General features: G+C 41.7%; 1 protein-coding gene across 1 annotated transcript in view; it reads right to left on the bottom strand.

Annotated features, from left to right (window-relative positions):
• CPLANE1 (ciliogenesis and planar polarity effector 1) overlaps positions 1 to 20066 on the bottom strand; it is a 4248669-nt gene that overhangs the window by 334494 nt on the left and 3894109 nt on the right. Inside the window, exon 45 of the mRNA XM_044076333.1 lies at positions 14053 to 14083. Coding sequence (XP_043932268.1) covers positions 14053 to 14083 — 31 coding nt within the window. The remainder of the gene's footprint in view (positions 1 to 14052; positions 14084 to 20066) is intronic.

Genomic DNA, 20066 nt, shown 5'->3' with positions numbered 1-20066 from the left:
AAAATCAATGTTGCAGAAATATACACTTTTTTCCATAATTTTTTTAGTATACACTTCCTTCGCCATACTTATCAGAAAGAGTAGGATTGGAATTAACTAAATGTCTAGCGGCAGTGGTATTAACTAAAGCTATAGCTGATGGGTCGGATTTGGAAATAGTGTATTAAAACTTAAAACACTGAGGAACTTTATACATCCTGTCTGCCTTTTTAATGGCAGCTGGCAGACTATTGGGAAAACTGCAGGCAGTAACACACATCCTCTAAAGCAGACATAACAGGAAAAATGTTTGTAGGTTCTGGAAATTCCTTTTGTAACAACTCATTGTATTTTCTGAGGGAATACGAAACCACAGTGTTTTCCCAAAGAAAACATTGGCACATTCTAGCAAAAGTCTCACAGAAAAAGAAATCTCCCACAGAGAGAATCAGAAACTGAGATAACCTCTGAATCAGAAAGATGAGGAGAACCCTCTATCTGTCCATTCATCTCACTGAATTGTCTGTTCAGACTCAGAGTCTTGAATCTCTTCAGAAAACCATGCATCCTTTTTTCTTTTACCAGAAACTACTTTACAAGAAGGATCAATAGTCTGAATTAAACTCTAAGCCAGACCAAATAAACTACTCCTAAGGAAATCTGAGGAAGATTAGACATGTGTAGTTTTCTGCCTCTTTTTGACTTGAAAAATGGGGCAAGCTGTGATACTGATGGTGGCAGCAGCTTCCCCAGGGATGAGCACAGATTTCTGACACAACAAGGAAGCCTTCCCTGTTCCCTCTCCCAGGACTGACTACAGTGGCTCTCCCTTGCCAGCTAAGGGGAGATGGCATGGCTAACCTCATGGTCTATAGTGGCTGCAGGTGCTACAGCAGAAGTATCTGCGGAAATATTGAGTGGTCTGAGGTACAACAAATGGCCAAAGCAGAATCACCCACCTTTGGTTAAGGCAAATTACTAACTAACCTGTTGTGATGGGCAAATGCTGTTTGCTTAACTTTACTTTTTGTGGCTGGAAGGAGGACTGACAATGGTGTCACCAGTTTGTTCCATGGTTAAGCCAAAAATGATCCCACTTTCCCAGGGAAGAAAAGTAGAAAATACCAGTAAAAGCTACAAGTCTTTAAAAGTCACTTTTTTCACAGAAAAAAAAAACAGTAAAAAGCAATTTAAAATGCTTTGCCAGACCCACAAAAGTAAAACAAACACAATTTCTCTACAGGGAAAAAAATGGTTTTCAGTTATTTTTTATAACTTTTAAACTGAGAGGACAAAAGAGCACTTTTTTTAAAAGTACGATACAGTCTCATAACTGTCCGTTAAAACACAAAAGCTTTTTAAAAAACTTTCCTGATGAGGAAAGTGATAAAACAAAAGACAATAATTAGAAAATGGAAGGTTTTCCCCAAAGGGAAGTTATCTTCCAGGCAAAGGAACAGGACCAAGCTGACTGTCGATATTCAAAAGCATTAGAGGAGTATACTCTTGGGTGGCAGTAAAGCTTTGAGGGACTTGGTGCCCAAAATTGTCTTTTAGTCAGCTCAGCTTAAGCTGCCTGACAGTTTAGGTGCATGGAAGATGCCTGTTATATCCTTGGTGGGCTATAACCCATATAGCCAAGGCTACTACAGCAGTGATCAATATGATGAACATTAGAAGGATCAATATGAACCTGATCCTTAAACTCCAGGAATTTGGTTGAATTTCTTAATCTGGAGTCAAGATAAACTAACACAGGTTTAAGACAATATTCCAAATATTCAGACAATGGTTCAGTCAGACCCCCACACACCCAGAGGCAATCAGTCTGCCAGGTACTGGTCTTGTGAAGCATATAAAAAAAATGCTGACAATGTTGTACGGCCAATTGTTTAGTATAAGTATTATAAATATCTTGTTTTAGTGTCAAGCTCAAAAGAAATCATCAAAATTCTGTTTACATTTATTGGTTGGGGTCAAAATCCAAATGTAAATAAAACATTTTATTGTTCATCTGTCTATTTGCTTCTAGTACATAATCCTTCCTGGACCAAATTACTACCTCCTCATATTTATCTGCTACATAATAACCAACAGAAGAATATCCATAAATATTAAATACAGCAACACCCTTCATTTAGAATTTACATATTATTCCTCAAGGTACAATAACTCTGCTCCACTGAATAGAAATTATATTTCCCAGGAGCATGTTTATTTAAATAGAAGCTTTGACACACTTCCAATAAGTTTTTCAGCCATAAAAACTAAGGAAAAGGACACAGGGTAATGAAGTAAAAATGAAACAGATGCTTTCCAATTTATGAGTTAAAAAGAGTGGAGTTTAAGGAATGGATAGTAGAAATTATTTGAGAATTAATAGTGAAGAAAGAATTTCTTCAGAAGGGATAGCTAGTTGGTGGGATAAAATGAAAATGGAGTATTAAAACTGAGTAGAAATAAGAAAAAGAGATATAGGAAAGAAGTAATAGGAATTATTTAGGGGGGCTGACAAAGGTTGAAGTACTGCAGAATAAAGGAGAATCTCACAGAACAAGAAAAGCAACTGCTGAACACTAAAGGGAAAACAAAGTAGTATTTGGAAAATATGTATGAGTTTAGAAATGCTGCAGTTATGCAATTGTTTTGATAACTCCAGAGCACAAAAAAAAACTTTTAGCACAACAATTTAAGCAACAGAAAGTAGAAAGGATTTTTGCAAAGCTTCAAGAGCCTAAGACAGAAAAAATAACCAGAGATACTATAGCAGTATTAGAGATATTTCAGAAATGTTATGCAAATCTGTATAAAGCAGAGGAAAGCGGAAACCAAGAAAATGCAAAAATGGAAATATTTACGAAAAAATTCCTTCAAGGTTAGAGGAAGATGAGGCTCAACTATTAAAAGCAAAGATATGAAGAAATGAGGTAATAACTGTGATACATAATCAACCAACATGCCATCTCCAGGAACAGGCAAGTATTCCTGTGGATGTTTGGAAGCTATGATGGAAGAAAATGATAACGATCTCGAAAGTTTTTATTTTTATCTGTTAACTTATTTGTTGGTAAGCCTAGAAGACAAATTGTCCCTTTTCAGGGATGACCCAGTAGCACTGTCTGATTAAGTGACTTGCTTTGCTACACAGAGAGACAAACAAAGATGGAAGGACTCAAACCATGTACTCAGGAAACAGGAAGCAGCTCAAAGCTTTAGACCTTTTGATTTATCTGCTAAAAACTGGAGGAGGGAGTGTCAGCAACTTAGAAGAAAGCTGTGATGGCTGTATTACCCAAAGAAGATAAAGATACTTCAGACCCCCTTGCCAAAAGTTGAGACATAGACCAGTGTGGTTTTGTTGAAGGGAAGTAAACATTTAACAACATTAACAGAACTATAATGATACAGAGTAAAGCAGAATATAAGAAAACACAGCTATTTTTGATGGGTCTTGATGCAGAGAAAGCATTTAATAGAGTCAGATGGGATTTTGAGTAAGCAATGGTAGCATTCGCATCCCCTGACAGAATAATAGGGTTAATTAGGAGGATATATGAAAGCTTAAAGACAAGAACTGAGGTGGGTGGGTTCCTCTCCTACAAGCTGTGTTTGAACAGAGCAACAAAACAGGGATGTCCCCTTAACCCTTTGTTATCTACTTTATATTTACAACCACTGGCAAAGGAAATAAAGAACTCAGAAATTTAAGGATAAAAATGGTATGATAATCAACAAAAGTTATTTTTATTTGCAGATTATATTATTTAGTACTTGAGAAATCCAGAAAGGGACATTTTGGTGTTTTGTAACATTTTGAGAAAGTTTCAAGTCCTTTTGTGACAATAAAATTAATGAAGATAAAACAAAGGCTATAACGGTAAACTACGTACTCACACATAGCAAAACCCATATTTATGGAGACATGATAAGATGAAGTATTTAGTTGTATAGATTAAAAAGGATTATGTTATGGCAACTAAGGATATGTGGGAAGAGACTAAAAAACAATAATACAAAAAATGAGAAACTGGAAGCTCATGATTATGGATATGAATAGCAAGATGCAAGCAATGATTTTTTTTTTTAGTCTCAGTAGTTCTATATACAGGTCAGACATATATTTATTAATCACAGGAGTAGTTGTGGATAATAGCTAATAAAGAGTTCAAGAAATGTATTTGGGAGGGGAACAGAGCAAGAGTTAAGTGGGATAAGTTGATCCTCCTATAGAACATGGTGAGTTAGAATTATTTAATTTGAATATGTATGTTAGAGCTATGCAGTTAAGGCCCATGTATGTAACACAAAGCAGAAGGTTATAAATTAACATGAAAAGGGAAGACGATGGGGAAGGGTCAAGAACAAAGGAGAGAGACTTAATTTGTATGCAGGTCCATAAGGAGAATAGCAACAACCATACAGATTATTAAATTCATAAAGTAGCAGAAACTATTCTATGAACTAAGACAGGATGGGAATGGAGAAAGTAGACTTTGCCAACATAGATGGCTGCAAGCAGGAGTATAGAAAACAGGCAAGAAGGGCTGGATTAGGCTAAGCAGAAGTTTGGATTGCAGGTTAGTGACTGCCTTCCCTACCAGAAACTGATAGGAAAACAGGAAGGGATAGGGAAGTGGTAAGTGAAAGACCAGTTCTGATAGAAGTTTTAGTTATAGCTGGAACAGAAGCTGCTGTTAAAAAGGGATAATTAGTAAAGCATATTAATACTGCATAACAACTACTCTAAGAATCATTCAGAGGAGGTTAGAAAAGACTGGGAGAGAGACTGGAAAAGTAATTTACAAAGGAACAATTTGAAGACATCTGAATTGCTCTAAAATGTGCAACAAAGTCCAGAAAGTTTAGGATTTTTGCTTGGAAGTGTTGATGCAGGTATTTTTACACCAGAACCATTCATCAGATAATTTTTCACAAGTAACGAGCAAATACTAGCGGTGTGACAAAAAAGAGGTAAATGGAAACATGCATTTTGTGAATGTAATGAGTTGGCATCTTTCAAATATTCCCTACAGAGTGATTTGACATAAACGTTGGGGGAAGCATATAGCTGTAACTAAGGAAATAATTATTTTGAACTAAAATACGGGATCTGAATTGCCTGGACATAGTAATGCCTTACTAAGTTTAATGCTATTAGCTGACCAAAAAGCAATTACTAGGAAATAGGAATGAACATCTAAACAATCTGTAACTGATGTCCTGAACATTATAAAGCAGATAAAAGAACTGTAGAGAGGAATAGTGGAGTATATATCATACTGTATGATAACTATAGGAATCAATAAGAAATTACTAGAAATGAGAATAAATATCTAAACAATCTGCAACTGAAGTCCTGAAGAGTATAAAGCAGATAAAAGAACCACAGAGAGGAACAGTGGAGTATATATCATACTGTATGATAACTATAAGAAAAGGTTAGAAAATATTGGAAAGATAGACTAGAAAAGCAATTTACAAAGTAAAATTGGGATAATATATGTTTAGCTTCCAGGTATGCAACAAAGTCTAGAAGGTTTAGGGTTTTTGTTTGAAAGTATCTGCATAGGTATTTTAAATCCCAAGCAGACTTCAAATAATTTTTCCTTAGATAGATAGCAAATCTTGAAGGTTTGATTGGAAAGAAAGATGCAATTGGGAACATGTATTTTGATTGTGCAATGAGTTTGTAGATTTTAAAAATTCTCTTCAGAATGCTCTGACAGAAATATTGTGGGAGCAAATGGCTGTAACTAAGGAAAATATCACTTTAAGCTGAGGCACATGATCTGAACTGCCTAGACACAGCAAGGCCTGATTCAGTTTTATTCTACTGGCTGCCAGAAAAGCAATTACTAGAAAATGGAAATCAAAATCTAAACCAACTGTATGTCAAGTAATGAATATTGTAAAAGAGATAAAAAATGGAAATGGGATCTTTTGAAAAGGAAAAAGAATATAATATAGAAATAAATGGAATTTATATGAGCAATACATGCAAAATAATGCTCTGGAGGAGGAGGAGTGAGATTTAATGGAAACCAGGAAATGAGCAATTTATGTAATACTGTACTAAATGAAAGTTGTTGCAAAGAAAGAAAACATATAGGTAATATATAACGTATGTAAATGAAAATGTTAATATGGTTTGTTTTCTTTCAATTAATGTATTCATGGCTATGCCTTAAGTGATAATTTAATAAGGGTGTTAAAAAGAGCTGAAGATGATCCTAATAAAATGGAAAGAGCAAATTATGTTGAAATAAATATAATCTGTGGGAACAATACATACATAACAGGGCCAGCCTTTGGTCATCTGGTGCCTTAGGCAAAAGGGCTCCACTGAGCCCAGACTACCTACACCATAGAGATTACTTTTTTCTCACAATTTCTCTTACTCTTCAGTTTTTCCTGTATTCTTCAACATATTTTAAAGAAACCATTTCTTTACTACAAAAAAAAAAAAAAAAACAACAAAAAAATAATTACTCAAAAAGCGCCCCTGCTAGAGGGGTGCACTAGGTAGCCACTTAGTTGGCCTACACCTAAGTCCAGCTATAATGCATAATTAGAAGTTATGTACCTACCATAACGTTCCATGTTAGTTGTCTTCTCTCGCCTTCTTTCTTGCTGGATGGGTTCGGAGCCGATCCTCGGCTCCGACTCGGCACTTGCTTTAGCTCGAGAACTCCTTTTACCAGCTCGAGGCAACCCTATATCCCATGATGCAAGGCGGAACTACCTCAGATCTCGTTTGGCAGCTAACTGACCCTGCTAAAGACTATCCTAACATAATTAGGAACCATGGTTCCTAAAAGAAGTCCTCATAACAATGCTCCAGAGGAAGCAATCTAATAGGAACTCTTCAAGATCTGTCCAGGCCAGGGGGAAGGAGGGAGGGACGCAAGAAAGAAGGCGAGAGAAGACAACTAACATGGAACGTTATGGTAGGTACATAACTTCTAAATGTTAAGTTGTCAATCTCGCCTTCATTCTTGCTGGATGGGACCGCGTCCCTAGCACCTGTATCCCGGGTGGCTCAATGGAACAGACTCTTGAGAACTGTGGAACCAAAACTGGCCCTATCTCTGGAGGCCAAATCCAACTTGTAATGAGACACAAAGGTATGAGGCGTGGCCCAAATAGCTGCTGCACAAATAGTGTCAATGGGAAGTCTATCCTGAAAGGCTACAGAAGTGGATAGACTCCTGGTCGAATGTGCTTTTGGCTTAGAAGATAGTTGTTTGCCCCTGAGAGAGTACACATAGGAAATGGTGGAAGTCAACCATCTAGATAAGGTCACTTTAGAAACTGGAAGACCTAACCTGTTTTCTGCATAGGAGACAAACAATTGGTCTGATTTTCTAATTTGTTTAGTTCTATGCAAGTAGTACCTGAGCTGACGATGGACATCCAAAAGTGCAGCTTCTGTTCAGCTCTGTCAGAATAGTTAGGAAAGAAAACTGGTAGATCTATAGATTGGTTAATATTGGTTTGAGATACAACCTTGGGAAGAAAGGAAGGGTTAGTTCTTAGCGAAACCCTATCCTTATGAAAACCAGATAAGGTGAACGAATACAGAGGGCCTGAATCTCAGAAACTCTTCTTGCAGAAGTAACAGCCAGTAAAAATATAGTTTTCCACGTCAATAATTTCAAAGAACATGTAGCAGACGGTTCGAAAGGAGGTAGAATTAGGGATGCCAAGATTAAGTTTAGATCCCATCGCGGAGGAGGATGTTTCACAGGCGGTTTTAGGAGAAAAACTCCTCTCAAAAAGGCCTTGCATAACCTATGAGACATGATGTTATTGTCATGCAAGCCAACATGATACTTGGAAATAGCAGCCAGTTGTACTTTGACTGTAGATGACGAGGATCCTGAATGAAAAACCTCCGCCAAGAAATCCAACACAGAATGTACAGGAGCAGTAAAAGGATCAATATTTCTGGCGTTTGCCCAAATTGAAAAACGTCGCCACTTGCTAGCATAAATAGTTCTAGTGGACGACTTCAAAGAAGACACTAAAATGTCTCTGACTGAGTCAGAAATCATTGGTAGCCTGGCTAGGGAAGGAAGTGGAGCAACCAAGCAGTGAGGTTGAGAGAATGAATGGCCCGGTGCTGCTGACCCGACTGGTGGATCAAAAGATCCGGAACTGGGTCCAGATGCCAGGGCTGCACCAGAAGATGACGATGTAGAGACGGAAACCAAATTTGTCGAGGCCAATACGGAGCAATGAGGATCAATTTGGCTCTCAAAACGGTGGCTTTCTGAATGACTTGTGGAATCAATGGAAAGGGAGGAAAAGCATAAAGAAGTCCCCGAGGCCAATCCTGGATTAGAGAGTCTCTCAAGGGTTGGCCTGGAAGGGGAAATAGTGTGAAGTAATCTGGGCACTTGCTGTTTTGAGGGGTAGCGAAAAGATCGCAACAAGGAGTGCCCCACTTCAGAAAAATCTGATCCACTACAGATTGATTGAGAGACCATTCGTGAGGCATCAGAATAGATCTGCTTAGCCTGTCCACCAATAGGTTGGACCTGCCGGGGATGCGCGTTGCTATCAGAAACCGCTGAGAAGAGATCGCCCATTGCCAAAGTCTGAGAGCTTCTCGACATAACGGATAGGACCTGGTTCCGCCCTGTTTGTTGATGTACCAGACCACGGACATGTTGTCCATTTGTACTGCAATAGTCCCCGTGGGAAGAAAGTCGTCGAGGGCTTGCAATGTTAAAAGCACTGCTCTCATCTCCAGGACATTTATGTGCAGATGGTATTCTATGGGTTGCCACGTCCCGTGGACCATCCTGCCCTGATAATGCCCCCCCCACCCGATCAGAGAGGCATCCGTGGTGACGGTGGCAACTGGAGGAGGGGGAATAAAGGGTCGACCCTGATGAAGAAGAGGGGAAGATATCCACCATCGTAGATGAGCCCTGCACGACTGTGTTACCAAGATTTCGTGTCTCATAGGCAGATTGTGGTACGACCACTGCGTGAATAACATCCACTGCAGGAGACGCATGTGGAAGCGAGCCAGTGGAAGAACAACAATGGCCGCAGCCATTAGGCCTAGAACTTTCAAGACAAACCTGGCTTTGATCTTGTTGCTTAGTAACAGAAGCTGAACAAATTTCTGGATGTCCAGAATCCTTTGATCTGTTAGCCTGGCTAACATTTTGACGGTATTTAACTCTGCCTATAAAGGTGATAGATTGGCAAGGCAGCAGAGGATTTTTCAAATTTACGAAATTCCCAGTTTCTTGCAAAGCTGTAGGGTGTAGTCTCTGGACCGAAGAAGCTGATGCTTGGTGGTGGCGGAGAGGAGCCAGTCGTCCAAATAAGGAAACACCTGGAATCCTCGACGTCTCAGGTGAGCTGTGACCACTGCCATGCATTTGGTGAACACTCTGGGGCTGAAGTGAGGCCAAAGGGCAGTGCTCTGAATTGGTAATGACTGGCTCCCAGCCGAAAGCGGAGAAACCTTCTGGAGCGTCGGTGAATCTTTATGTGATAGTACGCATCCTGAAGGTCTATAGAGCACATCCAGTTGTCCTTGCCCAGAAAGGGCAGAATGGATTGCAGCGTGACCATCCGAATCTTGCCTTCTTGACAGACTTGTTTAGTCTGCTTAGGTCTAGTATTGGTCTCCAATCTCCCGTCCTTTTGGGGACCAAAAGAATCTTGAGTAGAAGCGGATCCTACTTGGTCTGCCGGCACTGTCTGGATGGCTCTTTTTTCCAGGAGTTTTGAAACCTCCTGTCTTGCCAAATCCCTTTGACCGGGTGAGATGTCTGGAAGGGATTGTAGAGGTACGGGAAACCCTTCGAAGGGGATTTTGTAACCCTCGGATATGATCGACTGTACCCACTTCTCTTGGGATAGGGATTGCCAGGCTACTGGGTACAGTGAAATTCTTCCCGACTGCCTCAAGGGTGGACAGTCGGGCAACACCTCAGGGATGCTGAAAGGGCTTCTCAGGAAGAGATTCCCTGTTGCCCTGGTTCTGAGGACCCCCCCTGCCTCTAGGGCGGCGTCTATTATTGTTACCCCCTCTGCCTCTGGGGTAAACTGACCACGTGTGTCCGGTGTAGCTCCTTGGGCTTTTCGGAACCACATCTTCCCCCCCTTCTGACCCTTGGGATAAGGTCTAGAAGGAGTGGAAAACTTGACTCCAATGGCAGAAAGAGTTTTACCGTCCTGCTCACATCTGGTCAAAGTATCCTTCACCTGAGGCCCAAACAAAGCCGAACCATCAAAGGGGGTGTTGGTGAAGGACGCCTTAAAGGGGTCCGCAAAATTACACAGCCGCATCCAGGCTTGGCGTCTAAGAGCAACACCTGTGCCTGCGGCCCTGCTCGCTCCATCGGCCGCATAAGATATGAGCCGCATGGAGGAGTTAGATATGGAATTCAGGATAGCAAGCTGTGAGGCAATCTTTTCCTGAGCCCTAACAGCAGAAGGATCCTGGACTACTTCTCCCAGTTCCTTGAGAATATCTCGTTGAAGCCTGGTGAAGTGACAAAGGTAATTCAGCGAACGCATAGCAAAGGTCGCTGAAGAAAACATCCGCTTTCCATACCTGTCCATGGTCCTAGAATCCTTATTAGGAGGATGGACAGGTACTGAAGGATCCGCCAGTTCCTCCTTAGTGACCGCCGCCACCACCATAGAATCCACAGAGACACCTTTGGAAAGGAACTGTTTATCCGAAGGGGCCGTGATGAACTTGGATGGTCTCCTGGGGACAGGTTCCACAGAATCTGGAGCCACGCCTTCCGAGCCACTACCTGCATGAGTGGGTCGAAAGGTGGAGACACCCAGGAGGTGGAGGGTCGGGATCCAAAAGCCTCCAGGTATACCGACTCATCCTCGGAGGGGTCAATGAAGGGCCAATTCCCACTCTGTTTGAGGAGCTCAAGGATGTCTGAAAAGGAGACATCCTCAGAGGGGGACCGGGAGGAACCCTCCGACTCATCTAAGTCGGTATCAGATGTAGTAGACTCGGGGGAGTCTGTGTGTTTCCTCTTACACGTCCTCTTCCGAGGGGGTTCCCCTGCAGGATCAGGAGAAACCTCGGAAGAGGAGGAAATTCCCAGTGGGGAAACCTGGGGCGATGGATCCCGGGGCCTGAGAGCAAGAGGCTGGCAAGAGGCATCTGCAGGCACTGATGAGGGAGGAGCTAGAGGGACGGACCGCTGACCTGGCTCTGAGGCCAGGACACTCCTCATCACCTCAAAGGCTCCTCTCCCCGGGAGACCAGAACACACCCGCTCCGAAGAGACAGGAATGGTCGGCTCCAAAGAGAGAGAAGGCTCCGAGGCCGATGTCGGTGCCGAGCTTACCAGAGCGGAAGCCCCGAGAGGGAGAGCGGGGTCGGACAAGGGTCCGATGCCACTAGCCCCCTCGGAGCCGACAGTGGAAACCCGATGACCGGATCCTTCCAAGGAAGGTCTCAAGGAAGAGATCGGAGCCGAGGACGACGGAGCCGAAGGATGTATCGGCTCCGGCATCGAAGCAGTCGCTGTCCCAAGAAGCTCCGGCTCCGAACTCTGGTGTGGAGTCGGAGGAGGAAGCTCAATGATAGGGGTTATAGCCGCAGTCTGCTGAGACGGGCTATGGAGCATTTGGGCCAGTGCCTGAGACTTCAACAGCCTGCTTACCACCCTCTCCAAGTCATGGTCAGACAGCCTGGAAGATCTCGAAGACCGGCTCCGATGGCTCCGCTCCGATAAAAGAGGAGACCCGGGCCGAGTGAATACTCATAATAGAAGGGGACCGGGATCTCTTATGGGTCGAAACCATCGGAGCCGAAGTCCCTTGAACTCCAGATGGAGCCGAGGATATCTCGCCCGATGCTGGATAAGGTGTCGGCTCCAGCCAGAGCCGACAAGGCCACCGTAGTCAGGGTATCGGAGCCGGCCGGCACCGAACCCACTACTTTGGAAGAAACAGTATCGACTCCAGCCGGAGCCGATGTCGGCTCCGACGGAGCCGAAGCCACCGGAGGAGGCTTGGACACTGTAGCCTGAGCCTTCGGTGGCTTATGAGGTTTTCCTGACTTAGGAGGAGAACCTTCAGGTTTAAGTAAACCTCGGAGGATAAGTTTGTTCCTCCTTTCCTGCAGGACTCTCTGGCTAAAAGCATGACACAACGCACAGGAGTCCTGCAGGTGCAAAGGCCCCAGGCAATACACACAAGAAGTGTGACCGTCTGTCAGGGACATTTTCTGACAGCACTGGTCACACTTCTTGAAGCCTGAGACCTTGCCTTCTCTAGACATCCTAACAAGGATACCACAAACAGTCCCCACAAACACACAACTTAATCCCTACACAAACACACAGGAAGGGATAACCAAGGGGGAACTAGGCCTGACTAAACTACTGTAACTTAAAACTTATAAAAGTTTACAAAAGGACTGAAAAAGAGGGAAAGGGTGGGCTGTAACTAGATTACAGACTAAACTGACGCTCAAAAAGGGAAATAAACTCCTAACTACACTTTTCTTATTTTACTAAGAAAAACTCACCTCAGCTGGCAAAGGAGACCTCTTTCGCTAAGCGGCAAACGAGATCTGGGATAGTTCCGCCTTGCATCATGGGATATAGGGTTGCCTCGAGCTGGTAAAAGGAGTTCTCGAGCTAAAGCAAGTGCCGAGTCGGAGCCGAGGATCGGCTCCGAACCCATCCAGCAAGAATGAAGGCGAGATTGACAACTTAACATTAATGTTTAGCCGAAGGAGAAGTGGGCTTATGAGAAATCAAGAATTAAGGAAGTTACTTAATACTGGTGTGAATGATAACTGCTAAGGAAACACATCTATGCTGCAATAAGATAATGAAAACATCACTGTAGTTTGCTTTCTTTTCTGTTAATGTACGTATATCTTTGTCAATGTGTAAACTGTGATTTGATAAACATGTTTAATACAAAAAGAAACTACATACAGAGGAGGCCAGAGATTATTGAGAGATCCTCCCATGAGTTGTTTTCCTTGTAGGGCATGTTCTATGTGTCTTTATCTGTTAAAACTTTTTTTCATCTGTAAATACAAGTAGGATTTTTAATATCAAAGTATTTACCAAATGTGAAATAGAATTTATTGTTTATCTTGCAACCTGTATTTGTGGCACATTTTATGTAGGTGAGACAATTTACCCATTTAGGCAAATTGTATCACTTTAATACAATAATGTCACTTGTTCTACAATATGGAGTTCTCTCTTTCCACATTCAAATGAACAAAAGAATGTAATTTTTTTTTCTTTTCCTAATATTAACAAAGTGTCATCAGATAATATACATAGGAGTAAAAAAACATGTACTTAATAAGAGAGGATGTTAATTTTATATTTGGGGGCTTTATACAGACCTCGTGTAAATGAAATGTGAAATTAAATGTGTACTCTCTCTTTATTTTTGTAATATGATTAGGTTGCCCTAAATGACTTCTGTTTAAATTGTGATAATTCAAATTCTGGTCATGTGACTTGACTGGTTTTAGGCTATATATAGCTTCAAATTCTTCAATGATTTTTATGCACTGAGAAGGCTCCTGAGTGAGTGAAACCTGTGTTGTCTTTCAAGTTCATGCGGATACTTGTTTAATAAAAGTCAGAATTATTTCAACATCATAGTGCTGTGTACATCTGGATTTTACATAATTTGTTTGACATGTACAGCTTTTTCTCTCCTTGCACTGCTTTTATGTTTATCTATTTATCTATCACAGACATATATATAGGTAAGACAACCCAGCTACGTACATCACAACACTGACAGTTTAAATGAAGATCAATAAATGCAATTTTCACAAAAGATGAGGATCTTAAGCTGACTAATACATATCTGCATCAGTTCCCTGTCTTCGTGCAGATAACAATAGCCCCTCTTCCTGAACTTCATCTCTCTCCCTAATTACATTAAGGCCTTTACATAGTCTCATGTACTGACTAATGAAGACTAGTACAGTAAAGCCTAGAAGTAACTAGAAAAAGACTTACACAATTACACCTATCAGAAGCAGATTTATTTATCACAGAATGCAGTACATAAGTCAAAATTACTTACAGTTCAGATTCTCTTGGAGTTCTTCCAAAGCCTGCAAAAAAAGCATTTGTCTTGTTAGAGGATAGCTTTTCAGATGTCAATATACTCAGGTAGCAATAATGTGAAGTCAACAAGCAGAATAAAAGTGAATTTCTACAAAACAATTTTCAGACAAAATACAAATCAGATATGCTTTCAGAATGTAGCTGGGTCCCCCCCCCCCTCTTTTACATTATCTTCCTTTCTTCCTTATTCTGTTTGTCCCTCCCTACAAACAACTCATACTCCTTTACTCTCATCATCTAATACCTAAAACATTTTCTGATAAGCTCCTTAAACTGAAATAATTTGCCCTTAGTTAAATTTCAGATTTCTTTGCTCTTTCAGTCTGAATCTTCCTGGCTAAACACAGTACAAGTTCCATAACTGTATGCCTCAATTTCCATCTCCCTCCAAAGCCTAGTTCTACTGCCACTGCACAGTCAAAGCATCCTCCAAACCATAATCACACTCAACTCTACGACTACTGAGTGCTACAAACTTTTTCACACACACCCTTCTGTCATTCATGCCAAGTCTTAGCACTGTTCTTGGTTCAAATGTTCCATTTATTCTGTTCTTACATTTCTATGTAAGCAAAGTAACTCGTATCCCTAAACTTTTCAGCCTACTTTTACTTCTTACCAATCTGTCTGCTTTTCTTTCTTGCACAGAAACAGCCTTCAGAGAAAGATTTATCAAGCTGACTGCCATAAGAACTACTGCTACCACCCTCACTTTTTTCTTTTTTTTTAACATTTTTTCTTATACTAGAAACTACTCCAACAACCTTCCATCTCCAAAATGAGGAACACTAGCCCTCATAATGTGGAACAAATGGGCAAAATGTGGAAAACGTACTAATGGCTTACTAACAACTTCAGCTAAGAAGGTCATATGATGGTTAAAATATGGTGGTTTTTACTTACAGAGAAGATCTTTTAGCAAATTAATATGATTTTTTTCTATTTACCATGGATTTCACTTATAAATTTCTAACATTGAATGTGTTAAACCCTTTCAATGTGGAACTTCGAGGAACATGAACTTTTTAAGACCCTAAATGAGGTACGTTCCTCGTAATGAGGTACACTTCAGAGGTATGACCCGAACTTTGCTTACTAAAGGCAACCTATTGTTTTCCACATTCCCTATTATTACACTAATGATATGTATCAAGAAAGCTTTAATTAAATGGTTTTACTTAACTCTGTAATATTGGCTACCTATCTTGAAAATATGCACATAGCTGAGTTAGGGTTGTTTACCCTAAGAGAGCACGGCTACAGTCACCAGAACCACAAGAGCAGGAATATGGGTTGGTTGGTTGTGGAAGCCCTATCCCCTAAGTACCGGATCATTCTTGGGAGGTTATTGTTACACAATAAGATATGGACATATGAGAGTGCCTCTGCCCTCCTTATTAAGGTGGCAATTCCTACTAGTTCTGAATAAGCACAGCCCAGCAGGTATACCTTTGCCATGATCTCTACATAAGCAACAAGAATGACCTGTCCACTCCTGTGTGTCTCTAACACCCCCTTTTCCCCCCAAGAAGACAGACAAGTAGGCGATGCCAAAGCATTCCACTCCTCCCTCCATGTCATATCTAATAAGTGCTTAAGCCACTAATCAAATCAGGTCACCAGAGTCATAGCTTGGGCTTTATCCTTCTGTGCCAAACAAGCTGGTACCTACTTTTGTGAAAGGTGTAGACAGTTAATGTATACGTTAGTCTGCTGGATTTGTACAGAATTTCTACTCCATTCTCATCTCACAATTCTCCTTCCTTTCTCTCTGCTCATTATTACATTTACACAAATTACTAACTACTAGAGAATTACCCATTAATTTACTATATATTTGCAACAACTACTTGGTTTTTGACATGGTCAGCCAAGTAGTTTAGCTTACAGTCAGCTTAATAGTAAACTTCATTCCTGTGATTTTGTGATATAAACAGCTGCTTGTACGTTTTACTTGATTTAAAATATCTAATTTAAAAGAGACGGTATGTCTGACTCAGGCTTCCACACCTTCCTATTCTTCTGTATCACCATCTTCCTTCACTCTTCCAGTGTTTACAACTGTGGTTAAGATAAATTTTGTAGAAACAGATGAATAAGCTTCACCTAATTTAAGCAGACTTGCCAGATAATACAGAATGTGGAGTAATGAGGAACTACTACAGGTATGAAGACCTATGAATACCAAACTGAAAATGTCTACAATTTACCTACATGATGTTTTCCACAGGGAGATTTTTTACAACTCCTATATAAACATGGAACTTGTGAAAAAAAAAGACAAATCCTTCAGATGAGACATTAAATCGATGTTCCATCTGCTTGAGTTAGTAGCAGTTCAAGGGGGGGGGGGGGGTTAAAAATCTTATGGCACTTAAAATAAAAAGGGCAGTAGAGGTTCACAGGTGACCAGTCCAAATTTTACCTACTTAGTATGAATACCACCTGCGGTCTCCCCTGAAAAGAGGGCACAGACAGGGCTAGTGAGACTAATAAACTGGTCAAGAAAGAATGAATGAATGCATGAATATAGGCTCATAGGTTGGTACTGGGCTATCTGTCTGAAGGCATATATTAGCCCAGCCACGTTGTGCGGTATTCACCGCCCCTTTAGTAGTTCCCTAGACCCTTGTACTAGCAGCTAGTACCCTTGGCCCCTATCTAGTAGTGCTATTGGTGTGATCCCTGGTGTGAACTTTCTGTTATCCATCCACTCATCAAGGTTCCTCTTGAAGAGTGATAGTGAGGGGCTCTGTCTTATGTAGATCGGGACCTGTTCCATAGTAAGGGAAGTCTCTGCGAAGGGAATCTATCCCTCCAGCATGATCTATTCATTGCTGTGTTGAGGTTTATATCCCTAGAGCGTGTAGCTCAAGTAGATTTGGTTTTGCTAAGATGGAGCATATTCAACAATTCTGGGTTGGACATGGCTCTGTACGTTAGACAGAGATCGCCTCTGAGAAAGCGGTATGCAACAGAGATAGTACAGTTGTGTACACTTACCATAAATGTAGATGTTCGAGTGTCTTCACTGTTGCAGTCATGACTGTAGGGTTCTCCCCTGCCGGCAGGCAGTCCTCAGTCGGCCAGAATCCCAAAGTCTGGGTCCGGCGTCGGCTGTTCAGCCATGCTCTCTGACGTCAGAGCACCAGGAGTACAAAGCTGACAGCCGACGCCATGTTCTCCAGTTTTTCTTGCCCCAGATGTCAGGAGTCCCAAAATGAGTAAGGTCCCATATCCTTAAGAATGGTGAAAAAAAGGACCACACAAAAGTAAAAATAAGAGGGGACAGGAGGGAGGGAAACCCAGACTGCAACAGTGAAGACACTCGAACATCTACATTTATGGTAAGTGTACACAACTGTACTATGTTCATCGTGTTTCACTGTTGCAGTCATGACTGTAGGGTAGAATCCCAAAGCAGAATGAAAGGGAGGTGGTCATAAAGAAGATGGGGCGGCTAAAAGGCCCTACAAAACTGAAGAAGCAAAGCCTGCTCTAGACTTAGAATAGAGAGGTAGATTGTAGTGCTTTGAAAAAGTATGCACTGAACTCCAAGTTGCAGCTTCCAAAATGTCTTTGGTAGGAACTCCCCTGAGGAAGGCAGCTGAAGTGGCAGCAGCTCTGGTAGAGTGAGTCCTTATACTCCCTGGGATTTGCTTTCCATGGTGTGAATAACAAAATCTGATACCATGAGCAATCCATTTAGATGTCGTCTGTTTTGAAATGACTTTACCTTGGGAACTTGAAGCATAAGAAACAAACAATTGCTCTGATTTTCTGATGTCCTTGGTTCTGTCCAGGTAAAAAGTAGTTGTCTGTGTACATCCAAGGAACGTAACATCCTTTCCCCTTTATTTTGAGGAGTGGGGAAAAAAGTTGGTAAGTGAATAGTTTGATTTAAAGCCACTTTGGAAACCACCTTAGGCATGAAAGTAGGATTAGTCCTTAAAGGCACCCTGTCTTGATGAAAAATAATATAAGGGTCCACAGCAATGAGAGCTTGCAACTCTGAAACTCTCCTGGCAGTGGTCAGAGCTAACAGGATGGCTGTTTTCCAAGATAAAAACTTGATGTCAGAAGAGGCAGCAGGCTCAAAAGGAGGTAAGGTGAGCTTTTCCAAAACATAGTTGAGATCCCAAGCAGGAATGGGAGGAGATCTAGGAGGTCTTAAGTTCTTAGCTCCTCTGAGAAACTGTCTCATGAGCTGGTGGGAAAAGATTGGAGGGTCTGTATTATAATGAGCGGAAATAGCAAAGGCATGTATCCTAATGGAAGAGAAAGAGAGACCCTTATGTAGGAGATCTGTCAGGTAAAGTAAAATCAAAGGAATGTTAGGAAGAAGAGGATCAGAATCCTGAGCCTGCATCCAGGAACAAAATCTTTTCCATTTTCCTGCATAAGATTTTCTAGTGCTAGGACGTCTGGCTTCTAAAATGACATCCATAACCTGCTTGGGTAGGAGAGAATGAATCAAAGATCCTGGATTAACCAGGCCGCCAGGCTGAGAGTTCTGACATGGGAGTGTAGAACCTGACCCTGGTGCTGGGACAGAAGGTTCGGAGTCTGTGGTAAAACCCAAGGGGGCTCCAGACATAGGTTTTTCAGAGTTGGGTACCAAAACTGTCGAGGCCAATTTGGGGCCAGCAAGATTATCATCTTGGGCTTGTCCTGTTTGATCTTTAATAATACCCGTGGAAGAAGAGGAAGAGGCGGAAAGGCATATCCCGAGAGGTTTCTCCAACTGAATGATAGAGCATCCACTTTCCAAGCTTGTTCGTGGAAAGTCCTGGTGCAAAAAAATCTGTAGTTGATGATTGAGGTGGGATGCAAAGAGGTATATGTGAGGACATCCCCAGACTGTTGTTATCATCCTGACTATTTCGGTGTCCGGCATCCACTCGTGTGGGTCCAAAAGGTTACTGCTCAGACTGTCTGCCAGGAAGTTTTGCTTCCCTGGTAGAAACTGAGCTTGAAGGTCCAGATTGCAAGCTAGAACTGTGTTCCATAGATCCATGGCTAGTCTGCAAAGGGGGTAGGAATGAGATCCCCCTTGCTTGTTTATGTACCACATAACTGTGGTGTTGTCTGTCTGTATCAGTAGTTGTCCTGGTTGTAGAAGATTCCTGAAGGCCAAAAGAGCTTTCTGAACGGCTAACATTTCCTTTAAATTGATATGCAGGTGCTTCTGATCCTTTGTCCAAAGGCCTTGCAGACAGTTGCCCTGAAAATGGGCTCCCCATGCATAATCTGAGGCATCCGTGGTTAGTATCTGAGTGGCCAGAGGCAGACAGAAGGGTTTTCCTTTGTTTAGAGTACTTGCCTTGGACCACCAAATGAATTCCTTTTGAAGACAAGGCAGGACGGAGATCAGTATGTCTAAACTGTGGCAATGCTGCGACCATACACTTTTTAGGTACCACTGTATTTTCCTCATATGTAGTCTTGCATATGGTACGAGAAGGATGCAGGAGGCCATGTAACCCAAAGCCTGCAGGAATCTCCTTGCAGATAGCTGAGTTAACGTTGCCAAGGTTTTGAAAGTTGAAGCCAGCTGTAATTGTTTTTCGTGTGTCAGAAATGCCATCTGGGTTGTTGTGTTTAGAGAAGCGCCCAGAAAAATTATCTGTTGTGAGGGTGTCAAATTTGACTTTTTTTATGTTTACAATGAATCCCAGGAACTTGAGGAGATTCTGAACAAACTGTAGATGCTGGAGTAAGACCTCCTTGCTGTCTGCCTGAATAAGACAGTCATCCAGATAAGGGTAAATTTGAATTCCCTTGAGTCTGCAATAAGCTACTACTGGAGCCAGGCACTTGGTGAAGACCCTGGGTGCAGTAGACAATCCAAAGGGCAGTGCAGAGAATTGAAAGTGCCTCGATCCGGCCTTGAACCTGAGGTATTTTCTGCGTTCCTGCCTGATGGGAATGTGTAAATATGCCTCCTTTAAATCCAAAGTTACCATCCAT

The sequence above is a fragment of the Protopterus annectens genome, chromosome 1.part0 (assembly GCF_019279795.1).
Source record: "Protopterus annectens isolate FY-2018-M chromosome 1.part0, PAN1.0, whole genome shotgun sequence".
In the NCBI taxonomy this organism is placed as follows: domain Eukaryota; kingdom Metazoa; phylum Chordata; order Ceratodontiformes; family Protopteridae; genus Protopterus; species Protopterus annectens.
Note: the sequence above shows the minus strand (reverse complement) of the source record. Positions and strands in the feature narration are given on the sequence as shown.